The sequence below is a fragment of the Mytilus californianus genome, unplaced genomic scaffold (assembly GCF_021869535.1).
Source record: "Mytilus californianus isolate M0D057914Y unplaced genomic scaffold, xbMytCali1.0.p SCAF_6, whole genome shotgun sequence".
In the NCBI taxonomy this organism is placed as follows: domain Eukaryota; kingdom Metazoa; phylum Mollusca; class Bivalvia; order Mytilida; family Mytilidae; genus Mytilus; species Mytilus californianus.
In genome coordinates, this window is record NW_026262712.1 from 62946391 (window position 1) to 62969371 (window position 22981).

At 31.3% G+C, this 22981-nt stretch overlaps 2 protein-coding genes across 4 annotated transcripts in view; one reads left to right on the forward strand and one right to left on the reverse strand.

Annotated features, from left to right (window-relative positions):
- The window catches only part of LOC127704734 (U1 small nuclear ribonucleoprotein A-like), a 1100970-nt gene that overhangs the window by 491723 nt on the left and 586266 nt on the right, over positions 1-22981 (forward strand). The gene's annotated exons all lie outside the window — the stretch shown is intronic.
- Positions 1-22981, reverse strand: part of LOC127704727 (protein XRP2-like) — a 39190-nt gene that overhangs the window by 5514 nt on the left and 10695 nt on the right. The window contains exons 2-8 of the mRNA XM_052208928.1: positions 15491-15611; positions 11011-11102; positions 6524-6696; positions 6131-6234; positions 4525-4653; positions 3635-3715; positions 964-1063 (exon numbers count right to left, since the gene is read on the reverse strand). Coding sequence (XP_052064888.1) covers positions 964-1063; positions 3635-3715; positions 4525-4653; positions 6131-6234; positions 6524-6696; positions 11011-11102; positions 15491-15611 — 800 coding nt within the window. The remainder of the gene's footprint in view (positions 1-963; positions 1064-3634; positions 3716-4524; positions 4654-6130; positions 6235-6523; positions 6697-11010; positions 11103-15490; positions 15612-22981) is intronic.

Here is a 22981-nt window from a genome sequence, read left to right on the forward strand (position 1 = left end):
TACACATACAAAAAACTGCTAATATTGCCTCAGTTTGTGATTTTTTTCCTGATAATATTTGATAAATGAGCATCAACCAAAATACTTTTTGCCTCACAATGTATATATAGAAGATGTTTTTTTCAAATATCTTTGGGATGGGGATAATACTCCTGTTTAATTTGACCAAAAACTATATGCAAAATTGGCATCTTGTTAAATGTGAAATTAAAATATTTTATGATGTCACAGTCCCACTCACAGTGACAAAAATGATCATATTCTTCATATAAGTGATCATTTTAAACATTTAATTCACACATATCAATAAGATTAACATAATTTTGAAAGGAATTTTCAATTTTGGTATTTTTGTCCTATTAAACATATTTTTAATGGTATGGTGAAATTATTCGTACAGAAATTAATTCAAAGTAAATATGCAAGGGTTTAATTCTTTGCTATTTTCATATGATCCAATATTTCACATCTCATCTGTGGTTTATAAAAAATCTAGGCTTGAAGAGATAATTTATGTGGTCCATGTAAAAAAAGCTATATGTAGCTACAAAAATATCAGTGAAAGAGTTTGTTTTGGGTTTTTCTCCCCTTTTATAAATTCATACAATTTCCAGGTTTTACTATTTGTTATTTGAACATACAGGAATTTCCAGGGTAAACTAAATGACCTTCTAAAAGTAACCATTGAATTTAAATTAACCACATACATATCCATACAGTGATCTGAAGTTGTTTACAATTATGCCTTTAATTATCGGGATGATAGTTTCTCATTGACAATCATAACACATCTCCTTATTTTAATACACTGGAAAATGACTATTAAGGAAAGTTTTCCTTGCAAAATGCCTATTAAGGAAAGTCTTCCCTGAAAAATGTAATATATGCGGGCTCAGACCTACCAAATGACTATAAAATGTTAAGTTTAGTCTAATTCCCATCCCAATAAAATATTATACTCACCCTGCTGTACAATATTATTATATGAATCTACATTGAACACACGTTGGGCGTCTTCAGGTTTAAGTTCTACCTCTTTAGTTTGTATAAGTGTACATTCAAGCTAGAAAATAAATGCAGACATTTTTTTAATTTTTAAAAGCAGAACATTATTAGAGTTCTTTTAATGCCACGATCAGAAATGTTTTCTTTATTGCATTCAATGTCATACCATATTATAATTCATTTCAGCATCAAGTTTATTATTGATGTTTTGTATATGTAATCACTTAAACTTGCACATTAATGATGATCATAGCAAGAAGTAAAACTAGTTCAAACAGACCTAATTTTATTCATAAGCAGATGTACATGTACTGTGTGTCTAATTTGATCCATGACAAGTCATTTTCATAAAAATTTATGTACTAATATCAATCAGAAGTAAAACCTGTTACAGCCCTTATAAAATGATCAAAGTCATAAATATTTGTCCTTTTGAATAGCAACCCAGATTGTCTTAGACAATTTCAAAACAGATTTTTGGTTCTCAGTATTTTTATTTAGTTGTAAACATCAGTGTAAACATAGATAATATCTTTACACTAGTACGAGCTTTTGATTAAAAGAATTGAAGGTTCTAGCTTCTTTATATACAATTTTTAAAATTGAATACAGACACAAACTAGAAATCTTATTAAGGTGATTGGGGCAAACAACAAGGCTGACAGTTTCACCAATCAGTCTGACAGATTTGTCTATATTGATTCAATTGAATCAGGAGTTGAATCAAGTTTAGTACTCAAAGTATAATTGTATTTACTAGTTATAACTGATGTACTGCGAATAAAGCTCACGAAATCATAACATCTTATCCTTGAGAAGTCATTGATTTGTTTAGGGAAACCCAAAAAAACAAGATATCAGGTGCTAGTGGCATAATATGATAAAGTCTGATGGATGGATGACTGTTTAATGTCCAGTGGCAAATAAAATGCATATTTAGGATGAGAACATGATGATATGATATGAATATAAACACTGCTTTGTACTAGACCAACACACACGTTGAGCCTGATTTTTAAAGTGTTATTTCAAAAGGTAACAAACAGTCCGCAGAAAGACATGTCACCTTCTCTGGACACATTTTTTTTTACTCTGAGTTGACCAGTCTTTTCAAGTCTATTGTTTGACCCAGCCAGGGTTTGAACCCAGGACCTCCCGCATCCGAGATGAGCATACTACCATAAGCCCACTGAAGCGGTGGTAAATACTGAGAAAGTTTCACTAAGTTATGATTAGGGGAAGGAGGAGAAAGGGATACAAATGTGTACTATAATGTGCAGATATGTCCATGTCTTCCCAAAAATTTGTAAAAGGTTCTGCAAAACCATTTCTCTTGGCTGCAATTGCTGCTGTAAGTGTAAAAGTGTGATGTTAAATGCTCAAAGCTAAGTCCATTTATTAATAAAACTAAGGATTTTTTTTTAATCAAACTTTTGTTCAGATGCTACTTCTTTATCTTAAAGAAGCTTCTGTCCAAGTTTCATAACATTCCATGAAGGTTTAACAAAATTATTGCTGTCTAAAAAATTTAATCCCAGACTGCATGTAAAAGTTAACTGCAAAAATAAAAAGTCTTTTTATCAGTAAAATAGAGAAAAACAGTTTTTTTTAGAGGCTGTCTTCTGTAAAAAAGAGATTCTGCAAAATTGTTTTGCACAAATTCCAGTCTATTCTTAACAACTATGACCCTAACCTTAGGTGTAGTGATCTAAAGATAGAAAGGAATCTTCCTCTTAATGTGAACATATATTCAAGTAAGTTTGAAATCTGATATAAATATGAAGTAATTTCGCATCCATAAACCAAGATGATTGACGGACAGGTCAAAAACTATATTTACCTGCTACTTTGTACCTTAGTGTATAAAGATCTTTATTGGAAATCTACTACAACAATGAATCAATTTAAGATAAACAGTCATAGTTGACCAGAAATCTTACTAACAAGAAGTGTCTAATATGTACATGATTACTGACAAGTTAGTACTAACGGTACGAAGGTAAGTGTCTAATAGGTACAAGATTACTGACAAGTTAGTACTAAAGGTACTGAGGTAAGTGTCTAATATGTACATGATTACTGACAAGTTAGTACTAACGGTACTAAGGTAAGTGTCTGATATGTACATGATTACTGACAAGTTCCAACTAACGGTACTTAGGTAAGTGTCTGATATGTACATGATTACTGACAAGTTAGGTGCCACATGTGGAGCAGGATCTGCTTACCCTCCGGAGCACCTGAGATCACCCCCAGTTTTTGGTGGGGTTCGTGTTGCTTAGTCTTTGGTTTTCTATGTTGTGTCATCTGTACTATTATTTGTCTGTTTGTCTTTTTATTTTTGGCCATGGCATTGTCAGTTTGTTTTCGATCTATGAGTTTGACTGTCCCTCTGGTATCTTTCGTCCCTCTTTTAGAACTAACTGTACTAAGGTAAGTGTCTGATACATACATGATTACTGACAAGTTAGTACTAACGGTACTAAGGTAAGTGTCTGATACGTACATGATTACTGACAAGTTAGTACTAACGGTACTAAGGTAAGTGTCTAATACGTACACGATTACTGACAAGTTAGCACTAACGGTACTTAGGTGTACAAGTGTTAGGTAAGTGTCTAATACATACATGATTACTCCTCATTGCATTGATAAAAGAAAAAGCTCTGTCTGAACAACTGCCGTCATTGAAGAACACAACCAGTGTCGACTATCAATAGAAAAATAACATCCGATTAGTTATAATGAAAACATGTCAATAGGAAAATAACTTCAAATAAGTCATAATGAAAAACAAGTCAATGTAAAAATAACTTCAGATTAGATTTAATGATAAAGAATGATGTGTAAATAAAATGATTACATTAACAGAAAATGTATTTTCAAGCCCACGACACCTTATGTACTTCTTGTAGGATAATAACTCAATGAATATATATAAATTCATACATCCTTTACATGCATGCTTTTATATATGTAAGAACCAACTGGATAGGATATCATTATCTTGCTGGAAAAGATAACTTTCATTAAAATAGTGTTGGTATATACTATACAGTATGGTTTTTTTCTCATTGTTGAAGGCTGTATCGTGCCCTATAGTTCTTTACACTCGTTCATCCTTTGGTCTCTGGTGGATAGTTGTCTCATTGGCAATCATACCACATCTCCTTTTTATTCCATCTAACTAATTAGCAATAATGAACGACTGAATTCTAAATTATCACTGCTATTACTTTCAACCATCTTGTTAACAGAGTGAGCATCATTTAACTTTACTTAGTACCGTGGACATTTATGGTGTATTCATTACATTATAGAACTATACCCAAAACTTAAAAAGTAATTGTAGTATATATTCTATTTAAGTATAAATATAAATGTGTAAATCTTTCCTAACATATGTATCCTTATGCCTGAATTTAGAAAGAATGCTAGGCTGGGTTTCTAAATGTAATTCCACATGAACCCTACAGGTAAATACAGAAGTAAGAGATATAAGACTAATCCCTATCTTACCTCGTCAGAAGGTTTCCGTCGATTACCATGTGTTTTGGGAACTACACTTTTGTCAACATCCAACAATATGTTCATTTTGGAAAATTCTTCTGCTAATGGAATTGACAAAAAATCATCTATTTTAGCATCCTAAAAAAGAAAATCACTTAAAATATTATATCAAGGTAACAGGACAAATAATAAGAGTTCTTGATGACATTTAATTTGAGGTCAGGGGATAATCTATGCCTAATCTAAGGTTTTTCAAACAACAATAATGTTACATAATTGGCAAAGTCAACAAATGATCTCAGATAATTGGGAAAAAGTTCTTGAAATGAAATTTTTATGAATTGTAAGAAATGATGTCGTAGAAAAAAGCTCTTGCTTACACCAAACTGAGGGTATAAACTTGAAAAACAAATTTAAAATAAATTCAATTTGTTAAGATTTATCAACTAATTGTTAGAAATAGGTTGTTGATACATTAAGGATGTAATCTTCTGACGTTCAGTCTCGTTGAAATCTCGTTCTGAAATTATTTCCAAAATATGTGATACAAGTGGAAAATATCAATGAATTTAAAAAATATTATAATCAAACTTAACTCTGTGAAAAAATTGTGTATTTACAATAAGTAGCTTTTGCGTAATAAAATTTGAAAATTTTATAACCAATCAAGTCAAGTCTCATTAGCCAAAATGTTGAGAAAATGGGTGAGGGGTACAAGAAATGATTTTACCAGATACATGTACATCCCATATCAATTTTTTCTTTTCAAATTTCTTAGATATGTATTTTTTCAATCATTTATAACAAAGAAGTTGAAATAATACGCTTTATGTTCTAAAAAAATAGAGAAAATCCCAAATTTACAAAATTGAAAACATGGTAAATTTGATACGAAAAAGCAACAAAATTTTATTAAACTTTCTTATATTAACACCTACCCATAGTTTTTTAAGTTAAATTTATTCAGATTGGTCCACTTCATCTTTAAAAGTGAAAGTATGAAAAAAAGTTTAATTGTGAAACTGTGATTTTTTCATGATAATAGCCCAAAAATGGGTAAAAATTGATGAAAAATGGGAAAATCATCAAAATTGGGTACTTTCAAATGGCTGTAGCAAAAAAAGAAGTGCACCACCATATGATTTTTTTTCACCATTTATTTTTTTACAGTCATATAAACCCAAAAATCAGGTTAAGAAAAAAAGTTTAATTCTAGAAATTTTTGGCTCCTCAGAGGTACACATCCTTAAATTGAACATAACCTTTATTTCAAGGTCAAAAGTATTTTTTTCCTAAAGAACATTCAGGTATGATCTGTTTATATAATTATTAAATCTTTGTGTTATTCTTTACATATGTTCAAAAGCAAACTGGTAGTATAGCAGCTATTTAATAATAATACAAAATAATAATAAATAAATAAACATGCAGTGAGGTGAGCTTTTTTGCTCCGCGTATAAGGCCTCACTGTGACTTTGAGCAGAACAGCAATAAAAGTGTTGTTCCTTTGCTTTTTGTGTTTTTTGCTGTGCATATACTGATTTTGTGTCAAAGATGGATACCCAATATCCTTTCTTTTCTATGAGAGTTTGCCATGATAACATTGGTAGCCTACCTCTGGTAAATTAGAAAAATGTTGTTCATCAGGATCTTGTGTAAAATCATGAATGTTTCCCCAGTTATTATTAAAAACTGTCACACCAGCAGACTTAAATTGATCTGAAATGTTTAAGATGAAAATAGATAACAATATTAATCCTTTACATACACACTTTTATTTTTCTCATAAATATAACCTTACACTAAAACATTCATGTACAATAGTCTTATGTCAGTGATTGTTTATACCTATCGTCAGTATTTGAAATTTAGTTTTCAAATTCAAAATTTTGTTCATTTCTATTCTGATATTTGATACATACTGCTTAAATGAAATTATCTGTTTAATTCATGTAATTATGAAAAATCAGTGAGAATAAAAATTGTTACATATAATAAGAGGATATACCTGCTAATTCTGGGTAGTAATATTGGTAGCATCCAAACCTCATTCCTGAAGAGGCTTCTATAATAGGCTGTGTATTACAACACAGAAATATGTCTATCTTGTTACAATCTCTAGTTCTAAATTGTTGACAGGACAGAATAAACTTGCAATTTTTACAGTCTCTTATGAATACACTGAAATATATAGAAAAGGTTTGTAAAGCTTTAGAACGTCTGTGAAATGATGGTCATCTTAATGTGATTAAATATTAATTCTCTGTTTCAATCTGTACAATTTATTTTACACAAAATATTCAGACAAAAAAAAAAACAGGTCTGAAAATCATTTTTTTATCATGTTTATGTGACATACTCATTTTTTTAAATCTCTTTTTTTGTACACACACATTAAATGTGACTTTGTGATAAATGGTTATTATGATTTGCTTTGGAATTTGTTAAGTGCATGTAGGGTATGTGTAATGTACATAAAAACATAACATCCCTTCTTTTCCTCTGTATTTCCTACTCTAGCATGTCATTCACTGCCCAAAAGAACATTTTTCATGAAATTGTCTCTGTACATATGTTTTATGAGGTAATCTAGATATCACAGACAGGATCAGCAAAATTCTCCCTTCCTGAACAAATTTTGTTGTAATTATTTTATGAAAGATCATAATGGTATATGTCAAAATCAACACATAATGGTATATGTATAAATCAACACATTTATTTTGAAATCAAGCTTCTTCATGATTAAAAGATAGTATCGACAGCAAAATTTTCTAAATACTTTAAAATGTTTGCTCTTAATACTATAATCATGAAGTTTTCAATGAAGGTTTGACAAAGTTATTGATACCAGTCCATTACATTTGCGTGCTTTACAATTACATTTGTGTGCAAAAATCATTACATTTGCGCGCATTTATTTTACAGGTAAACTCAGTAAAATACAGGTAGATTATATTTATTTATTTATCTAACAATTATTTTCGAGCAGGATGAGACAATTTTATTATGGACAAGCCCTTAGTCCTGGAAATATATACTGATGAAAATGTAAATAAATAGCAAATCTAAAGATTAAATTACTGATTTTACATGTCGTAACCTGCTGAATATTTGACAGCCCATTGCTTTCATGAAATACATGGATGGTAGTGATGCCCAGAGACTTGGAGAATATGGTGAAATACCTTAGCAATTATGCACCGTGTATCGCCTTGAAATATCCCCTATCTTTAGTGTTCTGTTGATACTGAAAGTAAATCCATCGTACACTCATGATTCCCCCCCTCCCCCGATTTGTTTCTGACAAACAAACTTAATGTTAGGGCCTTGATGCAACTTACGAACTGACTAAAATTATTTACTAAAAACGATTTCTATTCTGTAAAATGCGGAAGCAAATTACTATTTAATCTGAAATATTCGCAATAAAGTTACATGTACCGTATTTATTCTAATTAAAGCCCCCCTTCTAATTAACGCCCCCCTACCGAAAAACGTGTGTTCAGAACTTTTGACTTCTAATAAACGCCCCCATTTTGTAGTTACAAAATAAAATTGAAACTAACTCATTACAATATTGCAAAGGACATCTGGTCACTCAGAAACATGAAACGAAAAATCAATAATGCCCATGTTTTAATCCACTCCGATAATATAACACAGTGTGTACAAGTTCCAAAAATAGATCTGTCAGTTACGCAGTACGCTATCAGTAAAGTTCAACGTTATAAACAGGCATGCATTTCTAAACTAATATTGAATAAATTTATACATCAAATGTTATTGTTTTCAGTGACCAGGACTATCATAGTCTGATTCTGTAGCCTCATTGAGGTCAGAATCTATTTCACCCTCACTCTCGCTAACTTCCATGGCTTCTTCGTCGTACGCTGAAACGTTAGCCAACATTTCCTCATCCATTTCGACATCTTCCACGTCGAACCCTTCGAAAGGATCATTATCATCATCGTGGTCATTTTGAAATAAATGATCTTCACTTCCGTCCAACTCATTCGAGATCCCACACTTTTTAAACGATTTTCATATAATTACTGGAGTGATAGAATCCCATGCTTTTTTAATCCAACTAAGAATTACGGACTTTGAAGGGGCCCGTCTGTTGCCACCTTTGGTTCTCTCAACAGGTCCATTAAATAACCATTCGTCATACATTTCCGATATGTATGATTTAAATGGCCTATTCCACGAAACATCAGCTGGTTGTAATTTTGAAGTGCAGCCTCCGGGAATTACAGCCATGTCCGAATTGTACTTCATTCGTACTGATTCCTTTACTCTCGGAGTGATATGTGCTCTAAATGCATCCCATACAAGTAATCGCCGTTTCTGATTGTTTAATCCCCACACTCTTTTCAACCAAAAGTTGATACTATCCTCATTGGCCCAAGATTTCTTTCCTGAACCACACATGTATACAACAACACCGTTTGGTATTTCATTTTTTGGAAGTGGACGAACACCGGGTAAATGAACTAAAGGAGGCAGCTTTGTGCCATCAGCATATGCAGCTAGCGTGACTGTCAATTTTTCTTTTTCGTGTCCGGTTGATGCCATACGTATCTCTCTCTCTCCACATTCTGCTAATGTGGATTTCCCTGGCATTTCAAACCATACAGGAGTTTCGTCCATATTCCCGATTTCACTTGTAGCATACCCTCGAAACCGTCTCATACGGATTACAAAGTTTAGAAATTTGTCAATGCGGTCATCAACAATTGATTTTGAGTGTTGGGCTACATGCGTTGCTCGTCGGAACGTAATTCTATGACGCTTTTTAAATTTATTAAACCACCCAAGAGATGCCTTAAACGATTGGCTTCCATTCTCCTTGTGAAGTCTCAATGCTTCAATTCGCATTGCTTTTCCTGTCACGCGAATTCCCGCACTTCGTTTCTCCTTAAACCATATCATCAATTTTTGATCAATTTCCTTGTACTTAACAGGCCGTCCAGCACCTGGTAGTCTTTTCTGATTTTGTGATCCACTTTCAATTTTACATTTATTTTGGGACCATTCGCGCACACGTTTTCTGTCAACATTGTAAAATTTTGCTGCAGCATGTTTCCCTTTTTCTTCGGCAAATTTTATAACTTTAAGTTTAAAACTAAACGTATATTTATTTTTATGTGTTGACGATTTCGATTCCATTATTTTGGTCTTACTATTAAAATCCTTGTTCTATTTCAGTAATTTTTTAAGTTTTTCAATATCAGTATTGTTCCCGGAAAATGTGTATAGGCAAGGTATTTCAAGTCCGATATTAAAAAACTTGCTTCCAGTCACAGTCGCGTTGATTTTGCCTCCTCTTTTTAAGAAAAAGTTGAAGATTTTACTATGTTCGATCGGCACGTGGCCTACACATTTTTCTTCATTTCCAATGACAAAGACAAGTTTGACGGCAAATTTATCGTTTGGATTATCTTCCTCTTGTTCACATCTTAGTTTGTCACCGATTGCATAACTCCAGATACTTTTGTATACATGATATCCCCTTATTGAGCTGTTGAAATTATGTTCCATTGATGTGCACGCTTGTTCATTCGAAAATTTTAACAAAATATTTGATGAAGTCAAATTACCGATAAACGCTATTTAAAGATTATGGAGACAATTAGAAACACATGTAGGTAACTATAGTCTGTTTCAACAAAATTCAGTTAAATGTCAATGAAGTAAGGTACGAAATTCGTTTCTCTAATTGACGCCCCCCTTTTGGAAATTGTCTTCGCCCCCGGGGCGTTTATTAGAATAAATACGGTATGTCTTAATCTATTACATGATTTCTCATAATCACTTAAATTTTTTTCCAGAATTCAGTATGAAAAATTTATAATTCAAATTTCCAAATATGTTCAAAATTAATAATAAACTATAGTCATATCTATTATGAATTATCTTTGTTTTTACCTGTGCTACTTGTAAAATGAATGCGCACAAATGTAATCAAAAGCTGCGCACAAACGTAAAACTTTTTAATCCCCAAATACGCGCAAATGTAATGCGCCCATTGATACATGAAAAAAATTATCCACAGACTTAAATCTAAATGTTGGCAACCCAGAAAACGATGGAATGAAGGATCATTAAGTCTCTTTTCTACCACTTCCGCCATGGACAAATTAAACAAGTCCCTCTAAAATATCTTGCAACAACTGAGAGACTTCTATAAAAGAAAACTTAAGGTGGTACCTAACACTACAGGGAGATAACTATGTAAAAATCAGCTAAACGTTTTAATTACGTTGAATTGTTAAGGAAATATTAAGCTTCTCAATGATCAAAATTAGTGTTTGTCAAACTGCTATATAACCAACAAAATTTTTCTGATAAAGTGGTTGGTTCAAATTTTTTGAAATTTTTATATTTTTGTCAAAGGGTCAAAGTAAACATTTTGTCAAAATTTTATGAAAATTAAACGAGCCAAATTAATATTAGTCAAGGTGTTGGGTACCACCTTAAGTACTAACTAACCTTGATTTAATTGGTCCCAAGAAGAAATTACAGTTAACGCAATCATCTACATTTATGGCTGCCGAGTGATCAAACACATAAATATTACAATTCTGAAATCAAAATAATAGCAATTTAAAATTTTTGTACTAAAATATATCATGATATAACAAGAGGAATACAGCTCAAAGTAAAACATGTTCATCCCCTTACCCCCCTACATATAATATGGTTATATGAATTGGTAACTACATATTTTCCCCATTAATAGACTTTACTATATATATCTAGTCCATTCTAACCTAATGATGATAATTTTGACGATATCTGTGCTTGCTTTAGTTATAATTTAGTATTTTTGTCCTTCAAAGAATTTAGTCTTCATGGAAGGCCTTTGGTAGCGTCTGTTAAAAGTTTTCACATCTTTAAGGTTATGAGCCTGATGCATAGTGCAAACTCTTTTCTATTTTTGAAGTCTGCATGTTGACTTTTAAATGTCCTAAAATTGCGTTTTTTTGTATTGTTATGTTGTTGTCTCATAAGGGTATACCCCATATCCCTTTTTACAAACTATGTAAATGTATTTCATACTAGTATTGAGGAACATGTATGAATGTATCTTGGAAATTTGATGTTAATACAAAGATATTATATAAATGATATACCCTTATGTTTGATTTATTACCATAGTAGCAGTATCAACACAAGAGTGCACACGCTGAAATGTCTCGCCTTCTTTACTAACCATTGATTTTATGTTGATAGTCCTAAATACAAAGCTTTACTACAAGAAACACATAAACCTAACATGATCCAAGAAAATGAGGTCAAGGTCAGATAAACCAAACGAGAAATACATGCACACCTTACAATCATTCAATAAACCATACATAGTTGACCTATTGCTTATTGTTTGTAAGAAACAGTCTTAAACAAGAAAACTAAACATTGACCAATGAACCACGAAAATGAGGTCAAGGTCAGATGAACCATGCCAGACAGACATGTACACCTTACAATAAATTTAGGCATTAAATATAGTTGACCTATTGCTTATAGTATCTACATTTTTGTAAGAAACAAACTAAACCATGAAAACTTAACATTGACCAATGAACCATGAAAATGAGGCCAAGGTCAGATGATACCTGCCAAACAGACATATACACCTTACAATCCTTCCATACATCAAATATAGTTGATCTATTGCTTATAATTGAAGAAAAACAGACCAAAACACAAAAACTTAACACTGAGAAATGAACCGTGAAAATGAGGTCAAGGTCAAATAAAACCTGTGAGACTGACATGTACATCATAAAATATTTCCATACACCATTTATAGTTGACCTATTGCATATAGTATTAGAAAAAAAGACCAAAACTCAAAAACTTAACTTTGACCACTGAACCATGAAAATGAGGTCAAGGTCAGATGACACCTACCAGTTGGACATGTACACCTTACAATCATTCCATATACCAAATATAGTAGACCTACTGCTTATAGTATCTGATATATGGACTTGACCACGAAAACTTAACCTTTTTCACTGATCCATGAAATGAGGTCGAGGTCAAATGAAAATTGTCTGACGGGCATGAGGACCTTGCAAGGTACGCACATACTAAATATAGTTATCCTATTACTCTTAATAAGAAAGAAATTAACATTACAAAAAATGTTGACTTTTTTTTTCAAGTAGTCACTGAACCATGAAAATGAGGTCAAGGACAATGGACATATGACAGACGGAAACTTCGTAACATAAAGCATCTATATACAAAGTATGAAGCATCTAGGTCTTCTAGCTTCTAAAATATAAAGCTTTTTAGAAGTTAGCTAACGCCGCCGCCGCCGGATCACTATCCCTATGTTTAGCTTTCTGCGACAAAAGTCGCAGGCTTGACAAAAATGGTGCTAGTTTTTTTCTGCCTTTTTTACATCTTATACATGTATACATTTATTGTCTGCCTCTAGACACAGGTCCAAAAAAAACATATTAAATGTCTTCTCCTCAATCCTGTCTGTCATTGCATCGATTTATCAGTGCATATCACAGTCTTGCATTGAATTACCAGTGCATAAAACAGCAATTCTATTTGTTCTTTATATGATATCAAATTGGTTTCAAAATAATGTTATTTTTATGATGATATTATCTCTATCTTAAGTTAACCACAAGCAATATACAATAATACCCATTGATTATATTATACATTGTATTTATAACATTGCTTTGAGCTGGGACCAATATATAAACATCATTCATGAAATAGTCTTTTGAGTAAGTTGATCTAACAATGATAATCAAGGTGCATTATTCATCTTTAACACAAGAGAGCAATCATTGATTTCTTATCTTCAGTCAAATTCTATTCAAGCACTTAGAATTAATTTTGACATAGTGAAACAAACAAAGAATCAATAAAGTTTGACATGATCAACAAACATTTCACAATCTCTCTAATTAAAGTAAGAGTCATTGATCTCAACAGGTAAATTTCTATCAATTATAAAGCAGAAAGTAAGTAGTTAATTAGATAGACAATAGGAAAGGTGATGATATATACATTGTACCATACCAGACTGTATTGACTTCCTGTTGGATTAAACACCAGCATATTTTACAATTTAAATTTTTTTTCTAAGAAATTTAGGACTACAATACAGTTAAGTTGTTCACAATCATGAATATTTCAACTTAACAACTGGCTCATGTCATTCCATCCAGACAAATGCTCAGTCCTCCAGATAACAACCAAGAAAAACCCATTAAAATTTGACTATACTCTCCACCAACATGTACTGCAAAAAGAAACATCCACAAAATATCTGGGCATTACTATACAAACTGACCTAAAATGGAACAAGCATGTAAACAACATCACAGCTGCAGCCACACAAAAGCTGAACTTCATTAAAAGAAATTTAAAGGTAAATTCAAAAACAGTTAAAGAAAAAGCATACATAGCACTAGTAAGACCAAAGCTAGAATACAGCAGCTGTGCCTGGGACCAACATACCAAATCACAAACACACCAACTTGGGATGGTCCAGCACAGAGCAGCGAGGTACACATGCAACAGATACCATAACACCAGCTCAGTCACTGAAATGCTGCAAACACTAAATTGGGCAACTCTTGAGAAAAGGCGAATAAGAACACGCATCATCTTCTTCTACAAAATCATACATCATCTTGTAGCCATATACTCGACAGATCTACTCACACAATCCGATACAAGAACACGACAACATTCACATATTTATTCTTTCAGACCCATACAAACCACTAAAGACTCATACAAGTACTCATTCTACCCAAGAACAATCTTACAATGGAACCTTCTCCCAGTAACTGCAGTTCAATGTACTACTCTTGAAAGTTTCTGAGAACAGATTCCAATATCTGTTCTCAATAAACATCTAAACATTTAAATAAATTCTACAATGTAAATAGTTTTAACCAAAATGTATAGTACAAAAACAGAAGAAAAAGAAATTTAATTTTTATTTTTGTATATTATTCACTGTAAATAAAAATTAGATCCCACGCACGTGCGGCATAGTAAAATCAGTGCCCGGCACGTTATCATCAGTATGTTGATGGAGTGCTGAATTATAAAGAAGAAGAACATAGAACCTGTTTCCTTCTCCTACATTGGTGATTTGATTAAACAGCTTCAGGACACTTATGATACAACAAAATAAAAAATTCGTAAGGGTTCCGCGGAACCCAGTGTCTCGCCTACTTTTGCTGTTAAACGCAGGCTGAACAAAAATGAGGAAAAGAAATCAATAAAAATATTCCTTTAGATACTATCTTTTGATTGTAAGAAGCTTCTGTCAAAGTTTGGTATAAATCCAGGATAGTTTATGAATCTAATAAATGTTTTAAAAACTTTAACTGCAGACTGTATTTAATGTTAACTGGAAGAAAAACTAAGTCCATTTATAAGTGAAATACGGATAAACAGGTACAAAATTTTAACAAAATTTCCTTCTATATACTAGCTTTTGATCATAAACAAGCTTCTGTTCAAGTTTGGTACAAATCCAGGATAGTTTAAGAAAGTTATTAAAATTTTAAAAACTTTAACCACAGAGTGAATGTATTGTTTCCTGGCAATAAAACTAAGTCCATTTATAAGTAAAATGCGGAAAAACAGGAATTTTATTTTTACAAAATTTACTTCTGGATACTATCTTATGATCATAAACAAGCTTCTGTCCAAGTTTGGTAGAAATCCAGGATAGTTTAAGAAAGTTATTAAAATTTCAAAAACTTTAACCAGAGTGAATATTTGTGGACGCCGCCGACGACGACGACGGAATGCAGGATCGCTATGTCTCGCTTTTTCGACTAAAGTCGAAGGCTCGACAAAAAAACACTGTCACATTATGCATACAAAAATATCAACGGCTACTGTCACTGCTTTGTTAGATCATTTATTTTTTTCTGTACTGGCTATTTAACTTAAGATATGCCATTTTTACCTCACAGTTTTGAACAAGAAACTGTTGACCATTCACTGTACCAGGAACTCTGCCTAATGTAGCGTCTTTCTGATCTTTTATGATATAATCTTCTTTCCTCAATCCTTCCCTTCTCTTATCCCTGAAAGTGCAAAGAAAAGAATTCAGTTTGTTGTTTAAATTATATGATATACTTATGTCCAAAAAGAAAATGTATTCATAGCTTTTTCTATTATAAAATTCAAATTATGCATTTTCTCAGAATCAGTCAAGACTAAACAATTTTTTTCATTCTTGTCTATGGATGAAAAAAGAAACATTGCAATATTTTTAAAAATAACATTCATTTACAAACTGAAGAGTTGTAAAAAGCTCTGTAAACAGCAAAATCAAAGTACAAACTAACCCACTTTTTTTCTGTTATTGCAATTTGTTTACATTATGTGCAGAAACCTGAATACAAAATTCTTAATTAAAATTGCAGATTGACAAAATAAAACTAATAAATGTGCAATAATTTTGTAAAAAAAAACTCAAAAATTCTTCTCTAAATGGATTGCATTTTGGAATTCTGTCAATTTTGTTAAATATCTTTAGTAAATATGATCACAATAAATTGAAAACTTCAATTTAAATGCTCTGTGTTGATAAAAAATATATCGATTTTCCATATTATTAACTTTTCCAAGGGATATAACTCCCCCAAAAATAAATGAATCAAACTGATTTTCAAACAAGTGGGGCAAGCTGCACAAACCCTCTTTAGAAATAAGATATATTTATAGAGATATTGCTTATGTGAACCTTTGACATAAATTTTATAAAAATTTCTATCAGGAATGTTGAGGGGAAACTGCTTTCAACTTTCATATTATATCCATTTATATGAGCACACCTCCCCAAAAAAAATAACCTATCAGTCCTAACTCGTCAGAGACAATCCTGATTGTACTTTTGACAAAGTAAAATCCAAATAGATGTGTAGGCATGAAAAGCAAATAATGTCAGATATATTAGCTTTAACAACATATGCTCAATTACAACTTAGGAACAAATCTATAGTGAGCAAACTCACATATCCCACACAACAAATGATTAATATGGGGTATATTTACATGTCCTCTCCCTACAAAATGGTCCCCCATTTCAGATTTTCTTGATTATCTAACTCATTCGATTGTTTTGATGAGAGAAATCCTTCATACAAATTTGAAGAGGATCTGACAAAAGATTAAGGCATAGTCCCAGCCAAATGAATTAATATTGGATACATGTATATTTACATGCCCCGCTCCCTAAATAAAGGGCCATCCGTTTCAGATTTTTCTGGTTATCGACCTCATCTGTGATTTTGATGATTGGGAATCTTGATTCAAGTTTGATGATGATCTGTAAAAAATGACATCGCTATCATGTGACAACAAAGTTTTGACAGACAGACTGATGGAGGGGACATAAACAGTATATCCTATACGCTATCATGTGACAACAAAGTTTTGACAGACAGACAGACGGAGGGGACAAAAACAGTATATCCTATACAACTCTTTTGCATGGGGTAATAACCGTATAAAAACAAAACTATCTATACATAAACTATGTCGGATAGAAATTGACTTTATGCAAATAAATATAAATATATCTGTTAACTTATTTTGGGTTGAAATAATCTCTACGGGAAGTCCGTAACTTTTTGAAAATAAGTTGTTATAAGAACCTTACAAAACAGACCAAAGTTCATCTTTTATTTCGTATTTGAATGTACCAAATCAATCAAAGTCTTATACATGTACATGTATACGTGCACTTGCATAAGGTCGATTTCTATCTGACGCAGCTCACATAATGCATTAAAAAGATAACATGAATTACAAAACATATTGGACAGTACAATATACAACACCAAGGCTCAACTCCAAACAAAAAAGTGGTTGTTTTGTGTATATATCATGTATATATATATATAGATAGGTATCTGTCTCATTGATCATAAATTATGTCAGTGTTTAAATTCAATTTCCCTCATTTTTTTTGCTATCCCACTTAATTGGAACTGCTAATTATTTTCTTGCTTCTTCAGTTTATTAAGCAAAATTATTGGTAAAAAAACTTTTTTTCACAAAAAGAAACAAGACAACTTAAGGGACAAAAAAGTCGAACTTAAGTTAGAATAAATGCAATAATTTTTACCTTTTCTTTTTGGCATGATAAGATTTCCATTTTCTACAGTAAACTGTTAAACATCCAGTTATCATATTTTCTTCCATATTTATGACAAGTTTTGGGATTTTTAACAAATTTTTATTTGACACTTGTTTAATTAATAAGATATTATATCCTTATGCCTTGAATATGCATTCTGTTTTTAACACTTTACACTGAATACAATATAAATACACAACTGACATATTTAAATATTTAATACATCAATTTGTGTGATAACATTACAATCCTCTAAAGAATATTTGAATTGCAAGTCATTTACAGCTGTAATTCCAATAGAAATTAAAAACTTCACTCCACATAAAATTACAATATGTTTATAATGGTTATTATAAACAATAATTCACAAAGTTTAATACAAAATACACTCCTCAAACTTCAAATTTACTTGCTGTAGATCCATGTCATTTTGAAAGATATGTTATCTGAGAATTCCACACCAATAAAATAAATGGGATTACAAATAAATCATTACGTAACATACCATATTCCTTATATGTACTGCCTCTTTCTGACATAACTTCGTCTTTTATGACAAGATTCCTTAAGGATTCCATTAGTTTTTACCATTCCCTTACATTGGTAATTGGTTTTGAACATGCAGTTTCTATCATTTTTTAATACCATATGTATATGGAATTTAAACAAATTTCCATCAAAGTTTCACAAAAAATAATACCTTATTACAATATCTTGTCATTTTCCTAGAATTCATAGCTGGAAAAGAGCAAAATATTGAAAAAAAAAAATCAAATAACAAAGACAACCTGTTTTTCTTTTTATTCCCTTACGTAATACATTATTCAGTATATTGTTTCAGCAACCAATCAATTTCCTGACGTCAGATTCCTGATTCTCCCAAGTGTTTTACTATGTAAGACTATGTCAACATTACACTGATTCTTAATTTCACTGTATCGAACATTAATTTATCTTTTTTCCAATAAGTTAACCACTTAAATGTGGAAGTGATTTTGATTTGTCTATTATTGAAATAACGAAGTAAATCACATATATTTATCAATTTTTCAATCGCTCAATTGCAATAATTTCACAGTCTCAATGAAATTTATTCACAATGTTATTCAAGACTATGCGACTCTTGATTAAAAAGAGTCTGACATAATGTTTAAAAACTTCAGCTTGAAGAAGGTATATTGACCTCTAGAAGTCTTTCAGGTTTTTATATCGAAGGGTTTCTGTATTCATACACATAATTTATTTACTATCTACAAAAGGTATTTCCTTAGAAATTAATGTTTCATTACAGTTTATTTACAAATATTCTATTTTATCTTGGTTTTAACCTTCTTTAGTAACAAATTATCAAAAGATAATCAACAATGTCCATAAATTATTCATTGCAGCTTTTTCTTTTATAATTAGAAAATTACAGAAAGAAGGCAATTAAGAGAATTGATTGCCATTTTAAAATAGTACTTTTTACAGTGTGTCACTAAAGATTCACAAGTTCTATTTCTGCTTTTATAATTACAATTTATTTTTATGGTGACATATCATAATAAATTGAACATATTTATTAACATTTTTATTATGCAAACTGTTTGATATCAATCAGCATTGCCATTTAAAAGATTTGTCTGAATGCACATTGCATAAAAATCCAATATTTTCCACTAAATCAATGGATATGTTTCAGATATATATCCAAAGAAAACTATCTATTCAGATTCATTTATATATTATTCTAATGCAATATATAAAGTTTGTAATCATGATTTTGATTGCACAACCTCAAAATAAAACTATTTTGATGGAATAAATTCCATGGTTTACCAGTTTGTTACTAAGGGAAGCAGCATTTTGAATTTTGAAATTTATTGGTTTATTGTGATTAAATCTTAAATAATAAAGAAAATTAACAGATCTTAAGACTTTCACCTAAAATTTTCTTTTTTGTCAAATTTTCTTTTATTCGGACGAATACATAAAACCGACAAATGTCCGGGTAGTTACCAGTACTTTTGATACTGGAATCATATTGATGTTGTCATACTAATAAGGTAACAAATACAAGGACAATGTTTTGAATTTTATCCGTTTATGGAGATAACTGTATAGTACTTTCAGCTTTGTCTATGTAAAACCTGGTTTTACTGTTGCAAATTTCAGTTTGCATAGCTCTGCTATGTGCTGCTATAGGTAAACTACTAAAGTAGTTATAAAGATTAATATTGATCCAAATAAATTCCATTGAAAAAAGATGCCATTAATCTAAAAAAAAATCTCATTGCATCTCTGTCCCAGCAACATTTTGTTGGGAAGAAAAATAATCATAAAAATGGATGATAATCACATCATGAAGGAATAAGTCATACAGCTGGTTATACAGTTTTTGTAATCCTGTTTTTGGTTAATTTTGGTTAAATTTTACTAATATACATTGATTTAAAAATCACTTTTTTGAGTAGTTCCTCTGAAGAAGATACATGCAGTTGGAAATCTAGTGAACAAGAACAATAGAAAATTCACTCTCCTTATTAAAAAGTCAAGAAAATCAATAATAAAATAATACTGATGAGGATACTGATCAAGTTATTTCTAAACAACAATGAAGATGTGGTAATTGGCAATGAGACAACTCTCCACCATTATATAGAAGTTAACAACTATAGGTCACCGTACTGCCTTCAACAATGAGCAAAACACATACCGCATGGTCAGCTATAAAAGGCCCTGATTCAATATTTATAGAGGTAATTGCATTTGAAGCTTTTGAAACTGAAATTAAAAAAAATGTTAATCTTGCTGCATATTGATAAAAAAGATTAAGAAAAAAATCATGTACATGTACATACAAAATCTAAAGATCTTTCTGGTCACTAATTTTAAGTGTTCCACAAAGTACTTAGCATGTTACAATTTCCCAAAATATACTTATAAATTTTTCACTTCTAAGTTTTCAAGTACACCGATCTGCTCTTGTCACATGAACATTCAATATAGAAATATTGTCTTTTCATGAATATAAAAATTCAAAAATCTGTCTATGCAGATTCTAAAATAATTTTTTTTTTTTATAAAGTAGGTATCTTTTTGCTATTTTTTATACTATTTTAAGAAAAGGTCGTCTCAATTTTTGTACATGTACAATGATGTATTTGCAGTCTTCTCTATCTATTCACATTCAATGTTTACATCGGGATAAGGTCTGTTTTAATTTGTAACTTAATTTCAAGTCTTAATCTTTGCTGCATATATCAATTGATTCCTTTGGAATTTTTTCCCTTAACTTCTCTGATCTAGCTGCATATATATACGAAAAATTAGCATGTCCAAGAGAGGTATACAGCCAGTAGAAAAATAAATTGAAGTTGGTACTCCAGGAATTTATTTGCAAATCAACATTTCAAACCAATTTTACATCAAGCTCCTAGATATGTACTCATCATTTGCTATTTAAAGGAAATGATAACATTACATTGAAGTTTTGTTTTTATCAACTTATTTCTATTTATACTATTTACCAAAACCATGAAAACATTTTCCCATGAATTTATAATTAATAGAATCCTTCATAAAACTGGAGAAACATCCAAAAGATCTAGTTTTCAGGGGAGGTAATATTTTGTCACTAGATTTCCCACTACATGTAGCAAGACGAAATCAGACAAAGGGAAATTACTCAAACCTAAATAAATTACATTATACATGTACATCATTGTACATGAACATAAAAAATGATAAATATTTTGTTTCTCACTTTAAATATAATAACATCAACAGTACCAATTTTTCTGCACCAGATGCGCATTTCGACAACCAATGTCTCTTCATATAAGCATTATATTATATATATAAATACGATAAAAAAGTATATAACAAATATCAAGTCAATATCTTCAAGCATGATGACAAAAATTGTGGAAAACTGATTTTTTAAGTGAATTTTTTAAGTCCAAGGACCATAACTGCACAAAATCATCAGACCAGAACAAAATTCCTACTCGGTCAGTAACTTGTCATGATAAAACTATATACCAATTATCAAATCAATATCTTCAAGCATGACTAAAAAAAGTATGGAAAACTGATTGAGTTAATTTTCTAAGTCCAAGGACCGTAACTCTCCACAAAATTATCAGACCGGAACAAAATTTGAATTTGATCTGTAACTTTTCATGATAAAACAATATACCAAATATCAAATCAATATCTTTAAGCATGAAGAAAAAAAGTGTGGAATATAAAATTGAGAATGGAAATGGGGAATGTGTCAAAGAGACAACAACCCGACCATAGAACAGACAACAGCAGAAGGTCACCAACAGGTCTTCAATGCAGCGAGAAATTCCCGCACCCGGAGGCGTCCTTCAGCTGGCCCCTAAACAAATATATATACTAGTTCAGTGACAATGAACGCCATACTAAACTCCAAATTGTACACAAGAAACTAAAATTAAAAATAATACAAGACTGACAAAGGCTAGAGGCTCCTGACTTGGGACAGGCGCAAAAATGCGGCGGGGTTAAACATGTTTATGAGATCTCAACTCTCCCCTATACCTCTAGCCAATGTAGAAAAGTAAACGCATAACAATACGCACATTAAAATTCAGTTCAAGAGAAGTCTGAGTCTGATGTCAGAAGATGTAACCAAAGAAAATAAACAAAATGACAATAATACATAAATAACAACAGACTACTAGCAGTTAACTGACATGCCAGGTCCAGACTTCAATTAAACTGATTGAAAGATTATCAAGTCAATATGACTTCATGCTTAAAGATATTGATTTGATATTTGGTATATTGTTTTATCATGACAAGTTACAGATCAAATTCAAATTTTGTTCCGATCTGATAATTTTGTGGAGAGTTATGGTCCTTGGACTTAGAAAATTAACTCAATCAGTTTTCCATACTTTTTTTAGTCATGCTTGAAGATATTGATTTGATAATTGGTACCGTATATAGTTTTATCATGACAAGTTACTGACCGACTTGGAAAACTGATTTGCCGAACTGACAGATGGACAGACGGGTGGACAGAGTGCAAACCTAAAGTCCCCTTGGACTTCATCGCTAGGGGACTAATAATCATGATCAGGTGATTAAATTCAAGTATTTCTAATGATTCCTAGGCCGCAAGGAGGATAATGAAAAGAACAAGCGTTCTGAGAGTATTGCATGGCAGTACATAGTCCCCTACCAGTTAAAAATTAATTGTACTGGAACAAAATGCTAACATGATCTATAACTTGTCATGGTGTAAACTATATAACAAATATCAAGTCAATATCTTCAAGCATGACGAAAAAAAGTGTG